The sequence below is a fragment of the Gobio gobio genome, assembly GCF_949357685.1.
Source record: "Gobio gobio genome assembly, chromosome: 14".
Taxonomy (NCBI): Eukaryota; Metazoa; Chordata; class Actinopteri; order Cypriniformes; family Gobionidae; genus Gobio; species Gobio gobio.
The window spans coordinates 27,028,882-27,052,416 of NC_137107.1; the positions used below are offsets into that span (position 1 = coordinate 27,028,882).

The following is a 23,535-nucleotide window of genomic DNA, read 5'->3' on the forward strand; positions in this document are numbered from 1 at the left end:
GCTGCTTACACGACTTCGCTTTTGCGCATGATACTGCGGTTCCGACGCCACTTCACGCTCCAACTCACCTTGAAACGCGGTGCTCTCAGTTTTTACATGGAGAGCGACAGAGAGGCGACCAATACCCGCCCGGACGCCTCCCCCACTGGCCAATGAAATTTGAGCGGGGGCGGAGCTAACAGCTAAATTGTCATGCTTGGTTTCACGCTGGCATTGCCATCAAGCCGCGTCTGGCTGCCGTGCGCTGGTGCAGGTGCTCTATTTCATCGAGAGAGGATGCGAAAGGAAAGAAGGGGAGGGAAAGAATGAAGGGAACCGTCGGAGAAAAGTATGCAGGGCATGAATAAAAGGGTATCAGCAGCTGACAGTGTGTCTAACGTCCAGGGACTCGGCTAAGAATGATTTATTGAAAGGGGCACTTTGAGATATGATGAGGTTTCTTTCTGGTTGGCAATAGTACTATGATTTGGTATGTGGCCACTTTGATAGCAAGTGTATTCAGCACCAGAGGAACAGCTGCTCAAGGTGAGTTGAAGTGCAATTTCTTATACAGCTTTAAGTTTGTTGTGAAATATTGCTGAGTTTTTTTAAATATTTTTTTTTTTACTGTGATTGGGTCATTTTGAGTTCTTTTTTAAATAATACATTTGGTCATGTAGAAATTATTTAAGTAAACACCAGGATAGCAGTTCTGGGTTATTTTGTTTTAATAATTATTTTGGATTATAGTTTTCTCTTTATTCATATTATTGCTAGTATGTCATTGGTTAGTGACATCTGTTTAAGTGCTAGTTTTTTTTAAAGCCATCTGAGCTTGCAAAATGAGGGTTTGAGCTGTTGCTGTCTATTCATCCATATTCACCTGTTCTTCAATACCATGAGCAACTTTAGGCTTGTATTTCTTATTTAGTGTGTTCTATCAAATTAAAGGGATTGATCACTCCAAAATGAACATTTACTGAATGTCTTTCTTTTGTGGAACTCAAAAGGATATGTTACCATTCACATTTAACTATGCATGGTATGGTGCTCTGTAGTATTTTAACATATCAGTCATTTTGTGCTGCTGTTTTATTCACTTTATGAATATTCTGCCTTTCTAGACCTTGTCTTTTTAGACTCTAAAGGAGCCATCATAATTGTAATTCAAGATGCGTTCTGTGAATCTGATCGACCTTCAGTTCAAACTAGTTTAAATAAGTGGTCTGCCTTTATTTCAAATGTTGGGTTCATGCACTTGCATAGCCCTGCAATTTCCAACTCGTCCACTAGAGGGCTGCTATCTGTATAGCAAGAAGCATCCAATCTTGGGTCACATTTTGAGAACTTTTTCATTGCATGCACTATGAATAATTATAAATGTCCTATGTCAAGAGAGACGTTATACATGGTTTGATATGCTGTTGTATGTAGGTGTTATTTAACCCTACCCTATTTGTATGTATAAAAAGCTGAATGTGATCATTTTACCTTTGAGCTGTGTCATCCCCTTAATCTGACAGTGAGACGTATTTCACCTTGCTGTTCTGACTGTGCACTTTGCTACATTCGCTCAGTGTCTCCCTCCTGTGTGTCAGAGCCAAGCTGCACTATCCCAGCGCTAGCCCCAATGCAGATCTCTCCCTGCCCTCACCCTCCCGTCTCAAACTGTTAGCTGGCAAACAGGCCCACAATCACCAGCTACAAAACTGGCCAGGTGCCAGATCTATGCTTTGTTGATCTGTCTAAACAGAGGACTGGGAGGCAGCAGACTGAGAGTCATGGGCTGATGCATTGCCCAGGTAGGCCCTCAAGGCGCAATGCTAGCCGACCGCACTGAACTTGTTGAGACCTCCAGCAGTCAGGAACAGACCATCTTCCCCCAAGAGAACTTTTTTAAACTGTCCTTTTTAAACTAGTATTGTGTCTGTTCAATATAATTTTGGCTGGGGCTCAAATTATTTTTTTTATCTAAATGTATCTAGATTGGCACAAAGGAGGTTTTTAATACCTGAAGAGAGGTATCAGATCTTGTTCTTCTCAAAATATTTGAGCTAATCACATGAGCCCTAAATGAAATGTGACTAATATAATATAATATAATATAATATAATATAATATAATATAATATAATATAATATAATATAATATAATATAATATAATATAATATAATATAATATAATATAATATCATATAATATCATATAATATCATATAATAGATTTGTTGTCTACTGTTCAAAATTTGGGATCAGTAAGATTTATAAAAAATATTTTTTAAATAATTATCTTGTGCTCACAAAGGTGGCATATATTTGATTAAACATTTTTGAATATTTTAAATATGTTAATAAATATTGCTGAATTTTCAGCTGTGATTACCAGTCTTCACTGTCACAGGAACCTTCAGAAATCAAATATGCTGACATTATTATTTTATATTTATTATATTATATTATATTATATTATATTATATTATATTATATTATATTATATTATATTATATTATATTATATTATATTATATTATATTATATTATATTATATTATATAACCCTTTATACCCTACAATGTCATAAAAACTGCATCTACTATCGAGGGATGACGGGCCATGCTAACCAGCCAAACTTTTGACTCCTTGGTTTGGGCAGATAGGATGTGATTTGAGCTGATGTGGGTACATGTGAAATGATGGTGATTTGTTTTAGCAGTTAGCACCTGCTAGCAGATTCTGCCGGGTTCTTAACCCTTAGGCATTGTTGATGTAGCTGCCAGCTGGAAATGGAGAATCTAAAGAAAGCTTGCTCTGGAGGTTTGTACCGCAGTCTATGTTTCATGGAAAGCCTGTTAGAGGAGGGCTAGCGGGGGACCTGACAGCTGCTCATTTTTAAGCGGTGTTGGATAACATTGGATGTGTTTTCCAACAGTCATCACTTCTCTTTCATCCTCAGGCTGTGATAGCTTGATCCTCATCCAGCGGAATGATAAGCGTGTAGGATTCTTCCCTGTGGAAAAATTAAAATAGTTTATATAACAAACAAGCAGCCTGTCATCACATTTGGCCGAATTTCTCACAACTCACTTTCATAGTTGTTTCTGTGTCTTGGTACTACAGAGAGCAAAGGAAGAACCCTCAAATTGCTTTATTTCAACTTGCTGGCTATCTTGACCAATACTTTAAATGTCTTGTAATTATGTTTTATAATGTCAGCTATAATCTATCCAAATCCATGACAGCCGTTCCAATCAAACAATGAAATACAGCGGATTTGTGTGTGTGTGTGTGTGTGTGTGTGTGTGTGTGAGGGCAGAGCTGAGGCAGCCAATTTCCAAATGCATTCTAAGTGAGGGGTAATGCTTTAGGCTATAAAGAACAAAGTGGAATTACAACTATTAGAACACATACATTTTTAGGCTTTATTATAGTTCCTTTTTATTTGTTTTTATGGGCTTTTGAATTTTTAGAACAAACAATAAGGGAAAAGTAAAAAAGCCAGACTCATGTTCATGTTCACTGGGGGAATTTCTTTTAATAATATGTAGAAACAAGGTAGAACATGTACTGGGGTTTATGCTTAACAAGACAAAACCTTTTTTTACACACACACACACACACACACACACACACACACACACACACACACACACACACACACACACACACACACACACACACACACACACACACACACACACACACACACACACACACACACACACACACACACACACACACACACACACACACACACACACACACACACACACACACACACACACACACACACGTTTGTTTTTGTGAAATGTGAGGACATTCCATAGGCGCAATGGTTTTTTAAACCGTATTTTCTATCCCCTTACACTGCCCCTGCCCCTAAACCTACCCATCACAGGAGACTGTGCAGTTCACTTTCTGTGAAAAAAAACTCATTCTGTATGATTTATAAGCATTTTGAAAAGTGAGGACATGGGGAACGTCCTCATATTTCACCCTCTTTTTGTAATACCTATGTCATACCCATGTCATTATAAACTTGTGTCCTGATATTTCACAAAAACATGCCCACACACACACACACACACACACACACACACACACACACACACACACACACACACACACACACACACACACACACACACACACACACACACACACACACACACACACACACACACACACACACACACACACACACACACACACACACACACACACACACACACGTTTGTTTTTGTGAAATGTGAGGACATTCCATAGGCGCAATGGTTTTTTAAACCGTATTTTCTATCCCCTTACACTGCCCCTGCCCCTAAACCTACCCATCACAGGAGACTGTGCAGTTCACTTTCTGTGAAAAAAAACTCATTCTGTATGATTTATAAGCATTTTGAAAAGTGAGGACATGGGGAACGTCCTCATATTTCACCCTCTTTTTGTAATACCTATGTCATACCCATGTCATTATAAACTTGTGTCCTGATATTTCACAAAAACATGCCCACACACACACACACACACACACACACACACACACACACACACACACACACACACACACACACACACACACACACACACACACACACACACACACACACACACACACACACACACACACACACACACACACACACACACACACACACACACACACACACACACACACACACACACACACACGAAGTGAAGTGAAGTGAACCACATTTGCATTCAGGAGATCTTGTTCAGATTTAAACAGGAAAAAACTGACAAAAATCTTCAAATAGCTCCCTTGCATTGTAGACTCTGATGTGAATGTCTTATCTATGTCTGTGGCTGGATTCCATTTCTACTTTCTCAGCACTTCAAAGGCAGTTTCCTGTCTCTGATACTCTCCCTCTTCTCAACACTCTCAATCTAGTCCGCCACCACAGCATTGCAAGCTCATGTGCCTGCGCAGACTTTGGTCTGAAGCAATGGAAAAGTTTGTCTCATTCAGAAATTTGTGGGTAGAGCCTTTCAGAACTGGATGTTTCTATAATTCACAGACTCGTTCAACTGTTAGGATGAGTTAATATCCCATTATCTGAGTTTCTGTCTTTTTGGGGAAAATAATACAATGATAAAAGAGTGATTTATTTTCTACATCCTTGCTATATAGCAAGGGACTGTAGTCTTGTTGTGAACACATCATTATTGTACGGATTACAGTGCCATCATATTGTGATATTTTTATGGTTATATAGTGTGTCTTCTTTAACAAGGATACTGTAACTTGTTTCGCTTAACTTGTTTCTGTATTGGACTTTTGTATTTTGGGCTGTTATCTATAATTTATAGTCTACAAACTATAAATATAGTTTGTGGACTATAAATTATAGATAACAGCCCAAAATACAAACTATTAATATAGTTTGTGTTGTAAAATATTGCATTTTATTGTATAAATGGCTTGGTCAGTTTCGTTGTGTGTTTTGGTTCTTTTGCTGTTGTCGGCTGTAAGGACCTTTGAAATAACTGACGTCATTTGGAAAAGTTAGATGGACATGGAACTACTTTAGCCGTGCGTTTCCCTGAAAATAATTGCACATCTTAGAACGTTCATCAGCCAAGCAGATTCAATCATTCAACAGCCCTGTAGTAAAAACTTATATATTTACATTTTTAATAATAACTTTGAACCCTGGTCTTCTAAGATTTTATCTTCCTCAATGAAATCACTCACATACTCTATATAGCCCATGAACCTTGAGTGCTCTAGCATCAATTTTTCACCAAAGGCAGGCCTGTGTCCCGATTGATGTGGATGGGAAGTAACAGGCCACCGCTGGCCCAGGGCAAAGGGCTTGTTCCATAAAAGTCACTAAGCCTTATATGTCAATCAGCTGGTATTTGGGCCAGCATTGACTCAGGTCCCCCTCCCCCAAATACTGTCTTCCTCTTCCTCTGTCTGATAGATGCATGCAAGACAACACTAGTGAAATGTTCCATATATAGATACCTTCAAAATAGCCCTGTGAAATTCAGTTAATTATGCATGACTTAACTCTGGCGTTAAAGTAAAGGAAGTATGTTTCTAATTCAAGCTCATCAACATATGAAAAACACCCCTCCCATGTTGGAGAACATGCCAGATGACTGTTTTATTAACGTCATGACACTCACTGACTCTATTAAAGATCTAGATTTTACATTTATGCATTTGGCAGATGCTATTATCAAAGTCACAAGTCATGTCATTTTTTAAACGCCTCTCGGGCAGCTATTTCAGTCATGCAAGTGCAGCTCCTTTTTCTTTGAATAGGGAAACATCAAATTCTCCAAAGCTATTCATCGAGCTTAGAATTAAATTTCATATTTGAAATCTCCAATGAAATCTAACAGCAACAACAACTACATTTTGTTTCTAAATGCTCAAATCATGACCAGAAAAATATTAGACTGGACCAACCAATACACACTTAGGTGTAGTCCTAAGTGTGTGCGAATACTTCTCTATTATAAAGTGTGCAAAAAACAGTATGCCAGTATGTCCGAATTCATAGTATTCGAAAAACAGTTTGTGAAAATTTCCTGGATGACCTACTACTTCAGGCGAGATTCTGAAGTGCGCATAGGATGGACACTTTACTATCCCATGAGGCCACGGAAGGGAATTTATGAATGCAAGTGAAGTCATGCAACTGACTCTGGTAGGTCACATGATAATGTCTGAATTTCTTTCATACCCATATTATATTATACTATATAGAGGTATGGTCACAAAATTCAAATTCAAATGTAGTACCTACGATTCTAGTACACGATTTTGAACGGAGTGCGAGTGTTTCTATAGTAACCAGAGCTTCTAATGGCAGCTGCAGTGACACAATTAGGCCCAATCCCATTTCTACCCCTTAGCCCTTCCCTTTCCCCTACCCCTTTATTTTGCGCGTTCACGTGAAGGGGTAGGGGTGTCTCGATTCTCTTTTGGCTGGAGTGGTAGGGGTAAGGGGAAGGGCCAGATTGCCCTTCAAACGAAGATTTTTCAGGACCACACTTCGAACGAAGGGGTATGAGGAGTTTCCCTCCACCGACCACCGTGTGTATGTTGCCACTCGAGATGGATCACTGCGTGTCACCTGGCTGACAGTTTCTCCGTAGCTTGCTAAACGCACTATTTGAGTGATTTGAACACATTAATAATAAAAAATAAATATATCTGGTCATCCTTCATAACGCAGTCGATATTTACATCACATATCAGCTGTAAACTCTTGAGTTACCAAGGCAACGACTGACTTGACGTATAACATATTAACATTATCGCAGCACCACAGTAGATAACGAAACCATATCTGTACTGGCTGGCTCGGATCAGCATGGAATGGAACGGTTAATAAACAAAGAGAGCAGTTTGGCCCGATGGAAAAGCGGCTTCGCTAGACTTGTATGTTCTGTATCATTCTGTATCATCTTTGGAAACTCTGGCTCATCCATTTTTGAACTGAAAACAAACGCTGTTTAATTAAGTCCAAATACAGCGCAAAACTCTGTTGGGAGTGAGTAATTTGTTAAACGTGCTCGCGCCTGATTTCTGTTAGATATAACGCACTTCATTGCTGTTCATACTGGTTAAATGTCACAGGACACTAATAAAAGAAACGGAGTATGATGAAGTGTATAGTAGTGGTGTCCCATTTCTTAGGGGAATATTTTCACCCCTACGCACTCTGTTTCAAGGGGCAAGGGGAACGGGTAGGGGTCGAGGAAGGCAAAGGGGTATAAAATAGAATTGGGATTGGGCATTACTTTACCAATTGGGCATGGGCATTGGCTCTTTTATTGAGAAGGCGGTACTTTCTCCCATTCATAACCGTCTTTGTGTAACTAAAGTCTTAGGCTATTATTATCTATTGTGACTTTGAGAACCACTTCACTTTTTTACCTTTTAACCTTTTCTTTAGTTTATTTTATGTATCATCCACACCAGGAATGAATGGACTCCATGTACTGTGTGTTTATTCAGTGGAAATCAGTGTCTTGGTCTAAGTACAGCTTAACATCTGGTTTATCACTTGAGCAGAAAGTATTTGATCTTTTAAGAATTGAGAGCATGGACCTATTGATCGATACACTCTTGTTGCTCTTGTTTAGATCTGCATCTGTGATGTAGCCACGGCCTAGCACACCTAAATGATTGAAGAACCTTGTTACTGTGTCGTTCCATTGCTTCGATAATGCAGTGATATCTTTAAACACTTCTTGATTTCAGAAAAAAAAAAATCCCTTTTGATTAACACAAATGAAAATGCTGACAATCAAGGTACGCTGGTACTCCAGCGGTGGTGGTTAGAGTGCTGACTAATGCAGGAGTGATGCTGGGTGGAGGTGTTTAGTCTGACTCAGCGTCAGAGGGAGCAGAGGAAGAATCATTATCCCACACGTGGTAGAGGAAAAATACATATCTTGTTCGGCGTTTGAGTCAGTGTCATAGGAAACATAAAGGTGAATTTGGGGTTTGTGCAGTTTGAAAATGTATAGGGTTTGGGACACTACAAAATTTGGGTTTAATAAGGTTTTTTTTTTGTTTGTTTTTTTGGAAGAACTAATAACAAAGAACTATAACACAGGCAAATAGAGACTAAAAACTAAACAAGACAATAGGTTAGGGCTGTGCAATTAATTGAATTTCGATTTCGATCTCGATTTTGGCTACCAACGATCACCAAAATAGTACAATCGAGAAAAAACGATTATTTTGCCATGTTCTGTTTTTCTAGAACTCTCTTATTTTGTCTTGCGTTCTGAATGAAACGTGCACGCGCACATCCGCCCCTCCCGAAGCCACAAATCTCTCTCAGGTCGTGACTCGTGTGCATATTATCCGCTGGAATTTAAAAACTCGGCGCGAGTAAAGATGGCAGAAGGAGGGCAGTTACAGCAGCGTTTGGTGAGCAAAAAAGGCAAAAACAACTCCGTTGTCTGGGAACAGTTTGGCCTCGAGGAATCAGATGACGAGCAGAAACATGCTACGTGCAAGATTTGCTACATGGTAGTGGCTGCAACGCAAGGGAACACCACGAATTCGTTTAACCACTTGAAAATTAAACACAGAGTGACCTGGCTATGACAATCTAATAAAGAAACAAAAACAGCAATCCACAACCATGAATCATTTTTATTTTGTCTTACATATTAGTTAACTTATTTGCTGTTAATTCTGGGGGCTGATGGTGAGCCAGCCTTTAATATTCTGATCGAGTTACTAGCTGGAATTTGTTGAATATATTTTGCCAAAATGTTGCCTACTTGTTTTTAAGAGATTGTGGAAGTGCACTTTATTGTTGATCTTATTTATTTGTGGTTATCATTTTTACTTGAATACTTTTATACTTTGATTTGAATATATGTTATATTATTTATTTTAATAGTTCAAAAAGTACAACAAATGTTACAATTTCAATTTAAGAATTGTTGAAAGGTGTCTTTTTAATAAATGCAACACATTCCCAAAGTCATGTGAAATAATCGTGTTACATAATCGTGATTTCAATATTGACCAAAATAATCGTGATTATGATTTTTTCCATAATCGAGCAGCCCTACAATAGGTGTGTACAACTTGAAGCGGTGCTGCGCAGACCGTTCAGTGCATGATATCAAAGTACCGCGAGAGCGATTAGAGAGCAGAGCAGATGGCTCCATATGTTTTGAATCGCTCTCGGGGCACTATGATGTCATACACCGATCTGTCTGCGAAGCGTCGCTTTAAAGGGTAACTTCAGTGATTTAGCATTAAGCTTTGTATCAGTAGAAACCCGGTAGTATATTAGAATTATGGTGATTAATCACCATTGATTAATCACTTTGACCACCATTGATTTTTTAAAAACACAAATAATTTAATAACAGTTAAATGCAATCTTTAGCAAATCTCAAAATATATATTTTTTAATTGTACATGATAATATTGTGATGCCTAAAATTTACTTGTAGCACTGGCATTTAAAAATACTTATTTTAGTAACAAGAGTAGTACAAATAGTACTGATATGTATTATTGCATCCCTAAAGACGAGTTGTACTTCTGTCCAATGAGATTTCAGTGTGGGCGGAACTACTCTGCTTGAGGCTGCAGAAATAGAAACCATGGGCTGATTTGGACAAAAACACTAACAGAAGAGATATCTTTATCATTAGTTGTGTTATCACTTCGCATGTGGTTAGGACAGCACACTATCATCAGCCATGACAACACTATCATCAGTCAGAGATGGAGACAGAGATGCCAGACTGCATGTACACTTTGAGATCCCGTTGTATCGTGTGTGTGTGTGTGTGTGTGTGTGTGTGTCAGGACAGGCTGCTGGACTTCACAATGAATTGACCGAGATGTAGAGAGCATGTGTGAGTATGCGACTCTGCTGACGCACGTGGGCCCGGCAGGCAGCCAGGCAGCATGCTGATCTCCTCTCTCCCCGCCCCCTGACTGGACCACTTCCCCTCGCGTCTCATTTTTCAGCTGTCCATTGATGCAGTGCACTCGGCTTCCTCCCGCCCGGCTCCACCACGTCCATTAAACATTCATACTCTGGCCATGAGACATTTCAGTACTGTAAAATTTGAATTGTAATTTTAACTGTAAAAGACTACAATTCTACGGTAAAAACATGTTAATTAGTTAACTGCAAGTTTCTTTACTATATACACAGGGGAAAAACTGTAATACATTACTGTTAAATGTACTATTTTTGGAAGTAAAAAAAGAACAAATCATCTTATAATTTACAGTGAAAAGCCATAAACTGACATTCCCAAAATTCCCCATGTGTGACACTTTACATTAATGTTTTTTTAATTTAATAATTATGTTTTGTAGTTTATTTTGTTTTATTTATGCAACATTTTATACTGTTAAATGAAAGTTTTTTGCACTATTATAAGGTCATGTGTTTTACCATGATGTTTTCTATTTGTCTGTATCACACCTATGTGTGTACCTTCAATATTTTAGTATTTACCTCAGCTTGCGGAAAATGCTAGTAACTTTGATTCACTGAGGTTTTATCTTTACCCCCGCTTTTAATGGTACAGTATATGGTAAAGGTACAAAACCGATTTTAGTGTAAGCATGGCCTTGCTAATTCGGCGGAAATGGCTTTTGGAATTACAGGTTAAAATGTAGTTTTTTGTAAATTACAGTTTTAGCCTACATTTTTCAATTTTACAGGTTGTACTGTAAATGTTTACATTTTTACTGTATTTTTCCAGAATTATTCTGGCAACCACAGCTGCCAGTAATCCTCGGTAAATACGACAGGATTTTTTTTTTTACAGTCCAGGCTCTCTGCCCAGAAAACTCTCCTTCTCGCTGTCTCCGCCCCTATCGCTTTTCTCCCTAGCCCTCTTTTTCCTATCCTCCGCCACCATCCTTCAGGAGGCAATCAATTTTGAGCGAGCTCTATCTGTGCATCCATCTCTCTCAATCTGTCTGGCTGCGCTATAGATCTGTTAAAATTAGATTCATCATTCGCCACGAGTCCACGTGTTTGCCCACTGTGCGTACTGCGGTGGACGCCTGGTATGGGACGTGACGCAGACGGGATGCTGACTTGCTGTGATGAGTCAGGCCCTCCCGAGCTGCCTCTTCTTCTCCTCCTTGTGGCATGGTGCCCAACTTCAATCAACGTTCTCCTTCAAATCAAAAATATCCACCCTTCCACTCCAATCATATGTGCCCAACCTATCAACCCTCAATTCAGAGGTCAGCCAGACCATAAATAAGGTTTAAAGGAGTATTCCGGGTTCAATACCAGTCAAGCTAATTAAGCTAAAGCCCAGAGCATAGCCTACAGTACATTCGATTTTTTTTCCTGAATGCTTTAGTGTAGGCATACATTCAAACACATAACCTTTCAAAGTATACTCCATTTGATAACGTACGCAAACACTAAAACTCAACACATATTCACTAAAGTTTCATTCTTGTCCAGTGTCTGCTTTGTTTCTCTCCAGAAGATATGAATGATCAAATGTATTTGTACTCATTTAAAATAGTGTTTCATGTATCTCATAAACCGCCTCACACATGCGCTCATAAATGTGTGCATCTATTATTGCCGCCTCCAGTAGTTTGGTTTTGTTCCATCTCTGTTTCTTTTTGGACTGAGAAACAACAGGCCAATCAGCGTATGCGGGTACTGTCACGCTGTGTAGTTCAGTCACTTGCAGGAAGCAGGAATCAAAATCCAAGGAAAGATTATTTTAATTCACCAACTGAATTACAGGAATTCATAGGAGAAAACACTATACAACAACTAAACACAACTAATACCAGAACAAAGGGAGAACCAAGACTGCAGCTCCGTCCAAAATCGCATACTCTCTTAAGTACTTATTTTGAAGTAATTACTTCACAACCTCTAAAAACTTATGTTCTATATACACACGTGTGTAGTATTCTATAATCTGGACATGCTACATTCGCCATGTTGTCATTATCATGTGATGTCGCTTTACTGCCGTTCATAAAACTTCTCCCGTGGCCTCTTGGGATAGTAAAGTGTCCATCGTATGCACACTTCACATCTCACTGGAAGAGTAGGTCATCCGGGTATTTTTTGCCTACTCTTTTGAATTTGGACATGCTACTCTTATCACATATGTTTTTTCTCCTACTATATGTAGGGAAGTATGCGATTTCGGATGTGTTTAAGTATAAATAGAGAGCAAACACAGGGGCAATCAAAACGAGGAACACCTGAACTGAATATTCAAATCAATCTGTTACTATGGGTACAAACAGGCAGGGAACGGAGGATAACAGAACTAATTAACTCAAAACATGGCATTTAGCCTATACATACTATGCTGATGACAAAATTCACGGCATGCACAGTGTAAGCATAAAAACAAAATATACTTTAGGCCTTGATATATGTACTTCAAGAGAAAAACAAACTGATCAGTCCAAAGCGAAGTTTCTCGTGTTTCAGGAGTTCGAAACAACTTGCCAAATCTAACTTTCTGTAAAATTTAGCTCCAGTCTGTAAACTACCATTGGTCCATGGCTATTACATAGTTGGTAGGTGTGCACTCTGCCTTCTTTGATGTGGAAATCTTCTCTGGTTATTTTTGTCTGTTTAGTCCGTCAAGGTCCAACGAGTAACAGCAAGAACACACTGGCGAGCTGCTTTTGTTGTTCTCATTGATAGCAACATTGAGATTGACCTGCTTCAAAGCATTATATAAAGTGGAATATATACTGTAAATAAGTGTGACATGACTGGAGTGCCAAATTGCAGAGCTTGTGCAAACATATCCACATCCCTATTATCAGATGCTTTCTTAACTGCCGATATTTGCTTTAATGTTTGTGGTAATTAAGATTATGCCACAAGTGCTGTCGATTCTAGCTTAAAAAATTTAGCTCAATATTAGACATTCAGTGTCTCATCTTGCCATGTGCAAAGTCTCAGAAAAGTGTAATCTTCATATTAACACCAAGTCATCTTTGAGCATCTATATGAGGGAGATGAAAGAGAGGTGTGTGTATGTGTGTGTGTGTGTGTGTGTGTGTGTGTGTGTGTGTGTGTGTGTGTGTGTGTGTGTGTGTGTGTGTGTGTGTGTGTGTGTGTGTGTGTGTGTGTGTGTGTGTGTGTGTGTGTGTGTGTGTGTGTGTGTGTGCGTGCGCATTTTAATTTTGGGCGGACTGGCAAATGTCTGTTGAACAATGCAAATAAGATCTCACAATGTGCCAGGTCTCACTAACCCATCATCCCACATCATGAGCCCACCAGATAGACCCTCACCCAACTAGCAACATGGAAATTTATGCTGGTCTTCCGTTGCTTCTACTCCATTAACAATTTTGGTGGGAAACAACTAGTTATTTACTGCTTAGCCACTTGCTATTACAAATGAAAATAGTACTACTACTGTTAGCGTGTTCTCTGGGCATGTTCTCCAGAGTGCAGTGGAATGAACTACAGCATACGAAAAGCATACTAGGTGCACACAGACAGTGAAAAGGTGAAGGGGAGGTAAACAGGGAATATCTGTCAGATATAAATAGAGAGATATATTGCCAGAGAAACCAATTGCTACTTATATAATGCTAGCCAGTGCAGAGAATCGTAGGCGTCTTCTGCCATTGCTAACACAAATGAGCATGTGTTTGGGAATATATTTAGACACAGATTCTGTTTTTGTCCCAGTTATTTTTATATTCGATAGGATTAATGATCTGATATTTTAAAAGACCTTCCCGGGAATTGCTGTAGCGACTAGCACTGCTTTCTTTGAGTGAAAATGAGCCAGAAAAAATTATTGTTCATTTTTAAATGAGTATCTGTATTGTTGTAATCCACATTTTCTGGTCAAAATCCAAATTTTACCACAGCAATACAACAATTATTGTAGTATAACATGATTTGGATGAGCTCCTGCTTTTTGAAGATTGTTCAAAACCAGTGAGAGGGTGTTAGCATGTGCAAGTTTTAGAGGACAATAGGTTTTAATCGTCAAATCCCAGAAGGACAGTTTTCCTTCTCTTTTTCTCAGTGCACACCATTGAGAAATCCAACTTGTGATTTGAATATTCTCCGTCTCTTTATTAAATCCACTCAAATATCATGCGAAACACAGATATTATGGTATTAAGACTTCAAAGTTCCTAATTGAACCCCCCCAGTTTCCCTAAAAAAGAGAAGCTAAGTGTAATCCGTTAGCCATTACAATTTGAGACATATTTTCCCTCTGGAAATTTAGGTAGACATATTATTTATGCTGTCATTTAAGATACCTCATTTTGGCTAATAGGTCTTTTATTGTGTTCCGAAGTAACCAGGACCTTTCTGCTTTTCTAAAAGAAACTATATATTGTTCGATTGTCATACAGCACCTCTGCTGTTTCATACACATTGGTATAAACAGGCAAATCACATGTGAATATCGGACCACATTTTTGTGCTAAACATTTGTGTTGATGTGCACAGGCCTTAAGTTGAGTATCCCGCCATGCAGAGTGCAATTCATGAGGCTTGCAAAGTTTCTGTCTATGTACTAAAACATTCAGAATCAGTCACAAGGTACTTATGAGGTACCATGGCAGTTAGGATGTTGCAAAAAGTAGCTGCCTATTAAGGTTTTGAAACAGAGCTAATGTTCCACATCCATCCTGTTTTCCAAGCATGTGTATTCAGTAATGTGCAGAGATTTTCCTGGGAATGATTTAGGATCTGCTGTTTCGGTTGCGGAAGTTATGCTGGAAGGCTGCAGATTAGTCTGACTATTCAGCCATGAAAAGTTACAGACTAAGAGGATTGAATACAGTCAAAATTTCCCCAACAATATAGGATTAACAGCCAGCCTCTGCCATAGGTGCCTGACTATGTTTACAATCTCATATTACAACTGTCAGATGTTCTGTCTTTGCTTGCAAATGAGCACAGTTTAGCTTAAAGGGGTGGTAAAGCACATTCTTTCGAAGTCTTGATTGTGTTTGTGGGGTGCACTGTAACATGTGTTCATGTTTCGTTTTTAAAAAATTGCATTATTTTTCATATATTTTACCTTTATTCTACACTGCTCTGTCCCTCCTTGTAAAAACGGTCTGATGGTTTCCGGGTTGTATGAAGCCGGTCCCTCAAAAATACGCAATGGGCACGGGTTGGTTAGCTGGCCCAGTGTGTTGTAATTCGCTAACCGCCTAGTGCACGTTTTTCAGAAATGTCACGCCCCTTACCTTTACCGGTAGACAGTGCTTTGGTAGTATTAGAAACAATGGCGTCAATAAAACCACACCAATTTGAGCCCAAATCGGACCCAGAACATTTTAGTGAAGATGATCAAGCAGAACCTGTTCAAGAACGGCTGTTAAATGACGTTTCAGAATGTTTTTTTTGTTGTTGTTGTTGTCTCATACTTTTTAGATACGTTGTAACGTTGTATGTAAGTTAAGTTTGTAACGTTAGGTGTTTGTCGGATAACGTTAAGTATGAATGAGCATTTAACAAACTGGTTTGCAGAGCCAAACAGCGTTGTCATTTGTTTACTTCCTTGCTACAACGTACAATTAACAATACGAACTATTACAGGAAAACACATTGACGAAAAATAAATCATACTTACAGGTTGTGGCCTGTAAACAGCTTCTGTTTTTAAAGTTGGAACTGCTCCATCTTTCAGGACAAGCCGTTGTGCGAATCTTGCATTGAACTTGCGAAGATTGTGGACGTAAAATGTGCAGCACAGAGAGCGAGATTTGGGTAATAATTATGAGGGGCCGAGTTAAAAATAAATTTTAACCATTGATCCCTAACTCCCCCGTCCCTAGGAAGGCTGAACAAAGTTGACCTGCAATCCGGATGAAAATAGCAGCGTTTCGTCGGCATTGCGGCAACAACACTCCAGCCTACTAACTATACCACAACAACTCTTCCCCACAGCAATACAAAATGGCCTCGTCCCCCTTATTTAATATTCTCGGAGGAGGGGTTTATGTAAATATTGAGGTTGGTGATGTCAGCAACCCTGGAGGAATGTCTGTAGTCCCTACCGCCCGTTTGCTGTAACCTTAGAAATTGATTTCTTTAAAAGCAAATATCTCCCTTTGCTTTAAACTTTGAACGTTGTAATTTTGCAGATGTTGTTTATGCTCAAACAGCAACATTACACGCTAGCTAAAGTTAGAATAGTGAAATCGTGTTTTACCATCCCTTTAATGGAATTTCACAATCTTCGATCAGGGCTTAAACATTTCTTTCTAAATTCTTTCCAAAGAAGTATACTTTCTTTCTATCCATCCATCTCAAAGTAAAGGTGCACGTTTATGAATCCTGTGTGCTCTCCGTTCTGCTATATGGAAGCGAAACATGGCCAACATACGGCGGCAGGGGCACAAGCTTAATGCTTTTCACTTCCGTTGTCTACGACAGATCCTTGGCCGGTCCCTTGGCCGATCAAGCACCACTGTGCTGAAGCTCACTAACAGCAGTGCAAACTCATGAATAATTATGAGACACTGATGAGTCATCGTCGTACTATAGTACGAAAAAATGACGTTGATACAAAGATGAATTTAAACCCGGAAGTTGTATATAGCGCAAAAATGTTTAAAATTAACTAGTTTTCTCCAACAATCAAAACGAATGGATGGTAACATTGACTTCTATGATGCTCAACACTCATAACTCAGAAAATTTGGTTTAGGGTTTCATGGCCCTTTAAGGATGTCATCAAGCGGGACATGAATATCTTTAATATCAACCCTGACCAATGGCATCACCTTGCGGAAGACCGGGCAGCTTGGCGGTCTGTGCTGACAGAGGGCACGATTCTGCCATGCCATGCTTACACCAGCATTTGCACAGAAAGGCGGCATGTTAGACACCGTTTAGACCGGCGCTTGCGCTGCAAAAGGCCTTGATTGGAATTGCTCTTAGATAAAAACATAATGATTTTAAATACATTTTAAAGTAAAACTTTTAATTTGACATAATTACAAAATTTAAAACTTTTAGTGTTCTAAATTGTCTTAAGCCCTGTGCATGTCCCTTGAATTAATTCATTCTTTTTCACAAGAATTTTCAGCTTTGTCTATAGACCAAGTGTGCAGCAGTAGCCCTGTATATTTCTATGGCATCGCTGTTGAAGAGTAATTAGCTGGTGAACGGGATTTACTTATTGTAGAGTTAACGAAAGTTATCATTAGCATTGTAATGTTTGAAGTGGATATCATAACAAATGTCTGTAGACCGGGAAGATTTAAAAAAAAACGAGCGGTTCGTTCATAAATCTGTAAGATCTTACCTTGATGCTGTAGAAATACAAACCAGACCACAGGACACACTGGGCAGGGCTACATAAGGTATATAGACGAGATCACTTCACACCAAGCATGATCATTCCCCACTTCCCTTGACAGTCACATCCAGTTATTAAAGGGGTCCTGAAATGGAGAGTCAAAGCGTCAGTCTGACTTTTGGTTACTTGCCAGCAAAATAAAGAAGAAGAAAAAAAGAAAGAAAAGGCAATTGTCACAGAAGCTTTAAAACCTCATTAGTGGAATCCAATATTTTGTTTCTGTTTCTGCCTAGCCTTATATTGACTCAGCCTCTAACATAATTTCTATACAGTCATTTACACCAGGGGTTCTCAAACCTACAAGACCTGAATTGGGTGTGTCAGATAAGGGATGTGCAATGCTAGGTGTCCTTCAAGGCAAATTTGAGAACCCCTGATTTACACACATGCCTAAAGGAGAAGTGAACACTGCCTGGGAGAGTTGGGGAGGAAATCAGACAGAATCCTCAGAGGAGTTTGTGGAGCTGAATCTTAATCATGTGGCCCCTATCTAGAGGATTGATTAACCTCTGCAGCCCTGACAACACAAGCTCACAAGAGCTGCGGGATATTGAAAAGAGAATCGGCTGCGAAATGAGAATCTAACAGATGACACATACAAAATTCAAGAGAATATGTTTTTACTTAACACATATCATTTACATGTTATTTTTCAGCTCAGAGCTTCTTATTCACAAATGTCAAAAAAGTATTTCTTTCAGAACATTAAGTGTTTAGCTTGATTGTCTTAAACCATATTTCCTCATTTCACCATATGGTATCTGCTGTACCATGTGATCACATATCTCTGATTTATTTTAGCCATATCAAGAGCGGTTTTGCTGTTTACTATACATTTTTAAGCTGATGAGACTTTTTCGGCCTTCTATAGCACATGCTGAGCTTTCTGAAGATCAGGTTTCTCAACCTCACAGCCAGCATTTCACCCTCAAGACACCCTTCACATACACAGTTTTGTGGAATGTGCTAAACTACATGTGTTTAGACTAAACTGACTAGTTGGTGGGTTGCTTGAACCACTAGTCGACTAATCTTTCGTAAGGAAATCCTGAATAATCATGTGAATCATGTGATCCCAAGCAGACTTGTTTTTAGGAAGTCTTGTGTTTCAATGGAAGTCTCAAGACGCTTTTTAAAAAAGGTTTTTAAAACAATGATGCAAAACAGCAAAGCACACTAAAGATTTTTGCAATAAGAGCTTGACATTAACTTTTTTGCTCACCAGCCACTGTGTCTAGTGGTTTTCCAAAGTTACTAGCCACTCAGCATTTTCACTGGCAACAATTTTGACATTGAAAAACTGTCGTATTGATGTTTTTAATATCTCATAATTTGGCAGCAGGTATATTAGGCTGCTGTCACTTTAAGACCTGATGCACAGATCCATTATACTGTTGCACATGCATATTCTTTCTCAAATGTTCACTTAGAACATAACTGACTGTTTACGTGAATACCTGAATTTTGACATTATTTTGTTTGTATTTGACTGTTTAAGCGCAATAATCCGCAAAATATAACTCAATTGTGTGGCGACTTTATGAGCGTGCACTTTGGATGTGAGCAAAATCTGAGGGAATGAGTAAAATTAGGTGTTGAAAGTTGAAAAATGCATATATATTATATATATTCAGCCACTGCTGAAATCCACCTGCATTTGGCAGGCAGTTAATGTCAAGCCCTCTTTGCAACACAATCTCGTGGCCATTTGTAACTGTTTAGTAATGTTTCTGTGGTGTTTTAAAGGGGATACATTTGAAGACAACTACTATGAGAGGGTTTTTAAACTGTACAGTAACTAAAGTTCTGCAGTTTCTCCTCCACTGTTGAAAAAGCGACCAGCCTGTCTGAAAAATACCTCAGTGATTTTGCCCCTGTAGAGAACATTGTACGAACACAATGTTAATTATATTCTCCATTTCCATCTCTTTGAGAGCACTGTGCTAGAGGGATGAAGGAACAGCCAATTAAGTGATTTCCTCTCATTGCATTTTAAGTGTTAGCTCTTTAGCATTGTTGTTTTTAATGGGTGGGAAAAGCATCCATTTAGCATTTCTGCAAGTGAAGGCAATATAATCTGGAGTTCTCATTGCAGGTCAAATGATGATGAGATTTGCCAAAGTAATTTCTAGGAATGATATGGTAATGTGCTTTGATTTACCTCATGTTTTTAAGGCATTAGAATCTGGATGACAATGCAAAGTATGGGTGTAGGTGTTGCTGTATATACAACATATAGTCATTTTGAATTGGTTTAACTTAAAAAGAAAAAGAAAATGTATTTGGGAGTATTATGCGCTATGTTCTGGTCTACCATGAAAAGTGCTGTGTCATTCAGTCTGAAAAGTGCATAAACCTAATGAAGGAAAATGGATTATACAATTTGTCTGGATTAAGTACTTTTTCTGATACTCTTGTGCCAATTGCCCTGTGGTGCCAAAGTTGATTTTCTGGTTCTCATATTTAGACGTACTTTACAGCTGATACGATCCTGAGTCTTGACCCATGTCAAATCATTCTGGAAATATTGGGCACTTTAACAGAATAGAATGAAAAGGGTTATTATTGGATCACAATGAAATAAAAATGTATCACCACTTGGATTGTCAGAAATGAAGGGGTCCCATATATATATATACACACACACATACAGTGGCAAGAAAAAGTATATGAACCCCTTGCAGAATCTGTGAAATGTCATGGTTGTTTATGTATTAAGAATCAAGGGTTCATAAACTTTTGAACGGGGTCATTTTTATAAATGCAGCTATTTTTTTGTCTTGTGGACTATATGTAAACATCTTTTATGTATCTTATTCAGGAGAGTACTAAATAAAACAATAACATGCGTTTTGTATGATCCCTCTTATTTTGTTAAAATTATTAAAATTTTCATAGATTCTGCAAGGGGTTCACATACTTTTTCTTGCCACTGTAAATGCGACAATGTTGTAGCAACTGTAGCTTTCCAAACTATAAGCTACTTATTTGCCGATTTTCAACCAGTTTTGTATTATTGCCGTTTCAGTAGTGTATGTACCTGCACCCAGATGTCCAAGTTTATTTGTCAGCAAAATTCTGCTGTAGGCTACTATGACAGTCGGATCGATAGAGTGGCAGCGCAAAAAAAATGCATTTTGTTTTTGACAAAAGTGAACATCACAGCCGTTTTTCTCTGCTTGCTCTAGTCATGTCGCACATAATATCTAGGCTATATTATGATATTATTGTAGTCTAATTATGGTGTAGATCTATGAGCACTTAGGAATTAAGTTACAGTAGATCTGTAGAAGTAAACTTGAAAACTTCTAACCGGAACTAAGAAAGTTCAATTAGGGATTATATTCGGTTTTAAGTCTTGGACTCCAGCTGACCCATTGATGTAACATGCACAGGGGTAAATCTCTAAAAGAGGTTGGCGTTCCATTACAGCCCTCTCAGTAGACCAATATATGCTGATCCACCCTTAGCCATCTGCCCTTAATACTGCCATTCAGCAGGGGGTAAGAAGCTTGCTTTGGGACTCACATCTGCAGCACCCTTTTAAACCTGAAGGCCAGATTGGTCTAACATTTGCATAATAACACACCTAACGTTTCTCACTTTAGAAAGATATGTGAGGTTATTAGTTAAGTAACTGTACAAGGTATATTGTCTCCTGACAGTTTTTACCCCCAAATGACCCCAGTCTGTCTTTGTAAAACATTTTTTACAAAGTTTTTTGTAAACTTTTACATTAAAAAACATTGCAATTGTTTTAGTTGGTGAACACATAAGCAAACTTGATTATCCAGACAACCATGAACAGACAATCATTTTAAGCTTCAGGTCTGCTCAAATTCCATCTTGCAACTTTTTTAAAAAATCCAAGACGAGGTAAACAGGGACACTGAAACAATAGTAGTAGGAGGGACACATTATAAACCTTATAAGTATGGCTCATGAATATTATAATATGTAATCATGATATTATAATATACTATAGAATATGACTCAAAAGTGTATGGAAATCTGTGATATTAACTATAGTAAGTGATCATATTAAGTACCAATCAATCATGTCAAATGATTTAAGGAGCTGTCAGATGTGATAGCCACCTTGAAATATAGCTGTGGCAGGTTTAACGATTAGCAATCAGTGCGTTCATTAAGGATTCTGCTCACTAGATGCGACTGGTTGAAGTTATGCACTGCCCCCAGTTCCTCCTTTGCAATTAGAGGTCCATCCACTCTAACATTTTACTCTGCGGTCATTACTTAGGAGTAATTTATAGTTATTTATAGATGCAGGCAGAAGTAGGTTCATCTGTTGAACAGCTACAGTAACTATTCAGAGGTGTTTTTTTGAGTTCATAGGAACAATAACTCAGGGTGAACTGGGTTGGAAAGTGTTGTTTACTAGCTGTTTATTCCCCCTTACTGGGCCCACATGCAATCCACAACAGAACACGGATGAAAATAGTGGGTTTCCACAGAATTCATGTGAAATTTCCCCTTGCACGTTAATTTCTTTTTTTCATGTTGATTGAGTTTTGGGGGGCAAAAATTGTATGTATAGGTAAATTGATAATGCTTTGAGATTAACGTTCAAAAGTTTGCAGTCAGACTTTTTTTAAAACTTTTATTTAAAGGAACACTCCACTTTGTTTGAAAATAGGCAAATTTTCCAAGTCCCTTAGAGTTAAACAGTTGAGTTTTACTGTTTTTGAATCCATTCATCAGATCTCCTGGCGGTAGCACTTTTAGCATAGCTTAACATAGATCATTGAATAGGATTAGACCATTAGCATCTTCCTATTTTTCCTATTTAAAACTCTTCTGTAATTACAGTACATCGTGTATTAAGACGATTTTCTAGACCGATAGGAACTATTTTCTCATTCTTGCGTAATAATCACGGAGCTTTGCTGCCGTACCATGGGTGCAGCGGCTTAATGATATTACGGAGCGCCTGAAAGTAGTCCCCAGCTGTGACCGGCACTACGTTTGTGTAGTTGCAGAGTTGTAGCCAGCAAATTAGGTAGTGGATTTACCTGTGCGATTAGCCATGGTTCTGTTTGTTGTAAAGGGCTGTGATAGTAAGTCGAAGGTGTATTCTACCATCATGTTTCACAGAATACCAAAGAAAAAAAAGGAACAAAAGAATCAATGGTTGGCTGCTCTGAACATAGATATCAAAACACTGGTTGATTCAATCATAAATACTAGATGTGTTGGGGAATTTAACATGTGACATTTTAATTGTATTCTGCTGAAATGAAGGAAATTACTTGAAAAAAAGATTTGTTCATTTTGTTGAACGAGTTTCAAAGATCAGAGTCCGTAAAATGATCCCAACTTCCCACTACTACTATGCATCACTCAACATACGTCACTCAACATACGTCACTTACTCCGTTGCTCTGATTGGTTGTAAGTCTATCCAATTGAGTGCAGAGGCATTTCGGTTGAGACACGCCCCATAATGGCAGCCCAATGGAGCAGTATCAGACTCAAATTCTGACTAGAATTGAGTATGACAACGAGTATGACAACGTCAGGCTTGTTCCTAGCCATATGGGTCTAGAAAATCGCAACTTTTCATTTTCTGTCGGTCTTAGTACACAATGTAACTACAGAAGAGTCAAGTTTTAAATAGGAAAAATATTGAAAGTCTTTGGTCATTTTTGAGCGCATTGCAAATGGTCTAATCCGATTCAATTATCTATGCTAAGCTATGCTAAAAGTG

At 38.5% G+C, this 23,535-nt stretch overlaps 1 protein-coding gene across 1 annotated transcript in view; it reads left to right on the forward strand.

Annotated features, from left to right (window-relative positions):
- The first annotated feature begins 246 nt into the window (after nt 1-246).
- The window catches only part of igsf9bb (immunoglobulin superfamily, member 9Bb), a 127,358-nt gene continuing 104,069 nt past the window's right edge, over nt 247-23,535 (forward strand). The window contains exon 1 of the mRNA XM_079835525.1: nt 247-525. Within this exon, the coding sequence (XP_079691651.1) occupies nt 462-525 (64 nt within the window). The 5' untranslated portion in view covers nt 247-461. The remainder of the gene's footprint in view (nt 526-23,535) is intronic.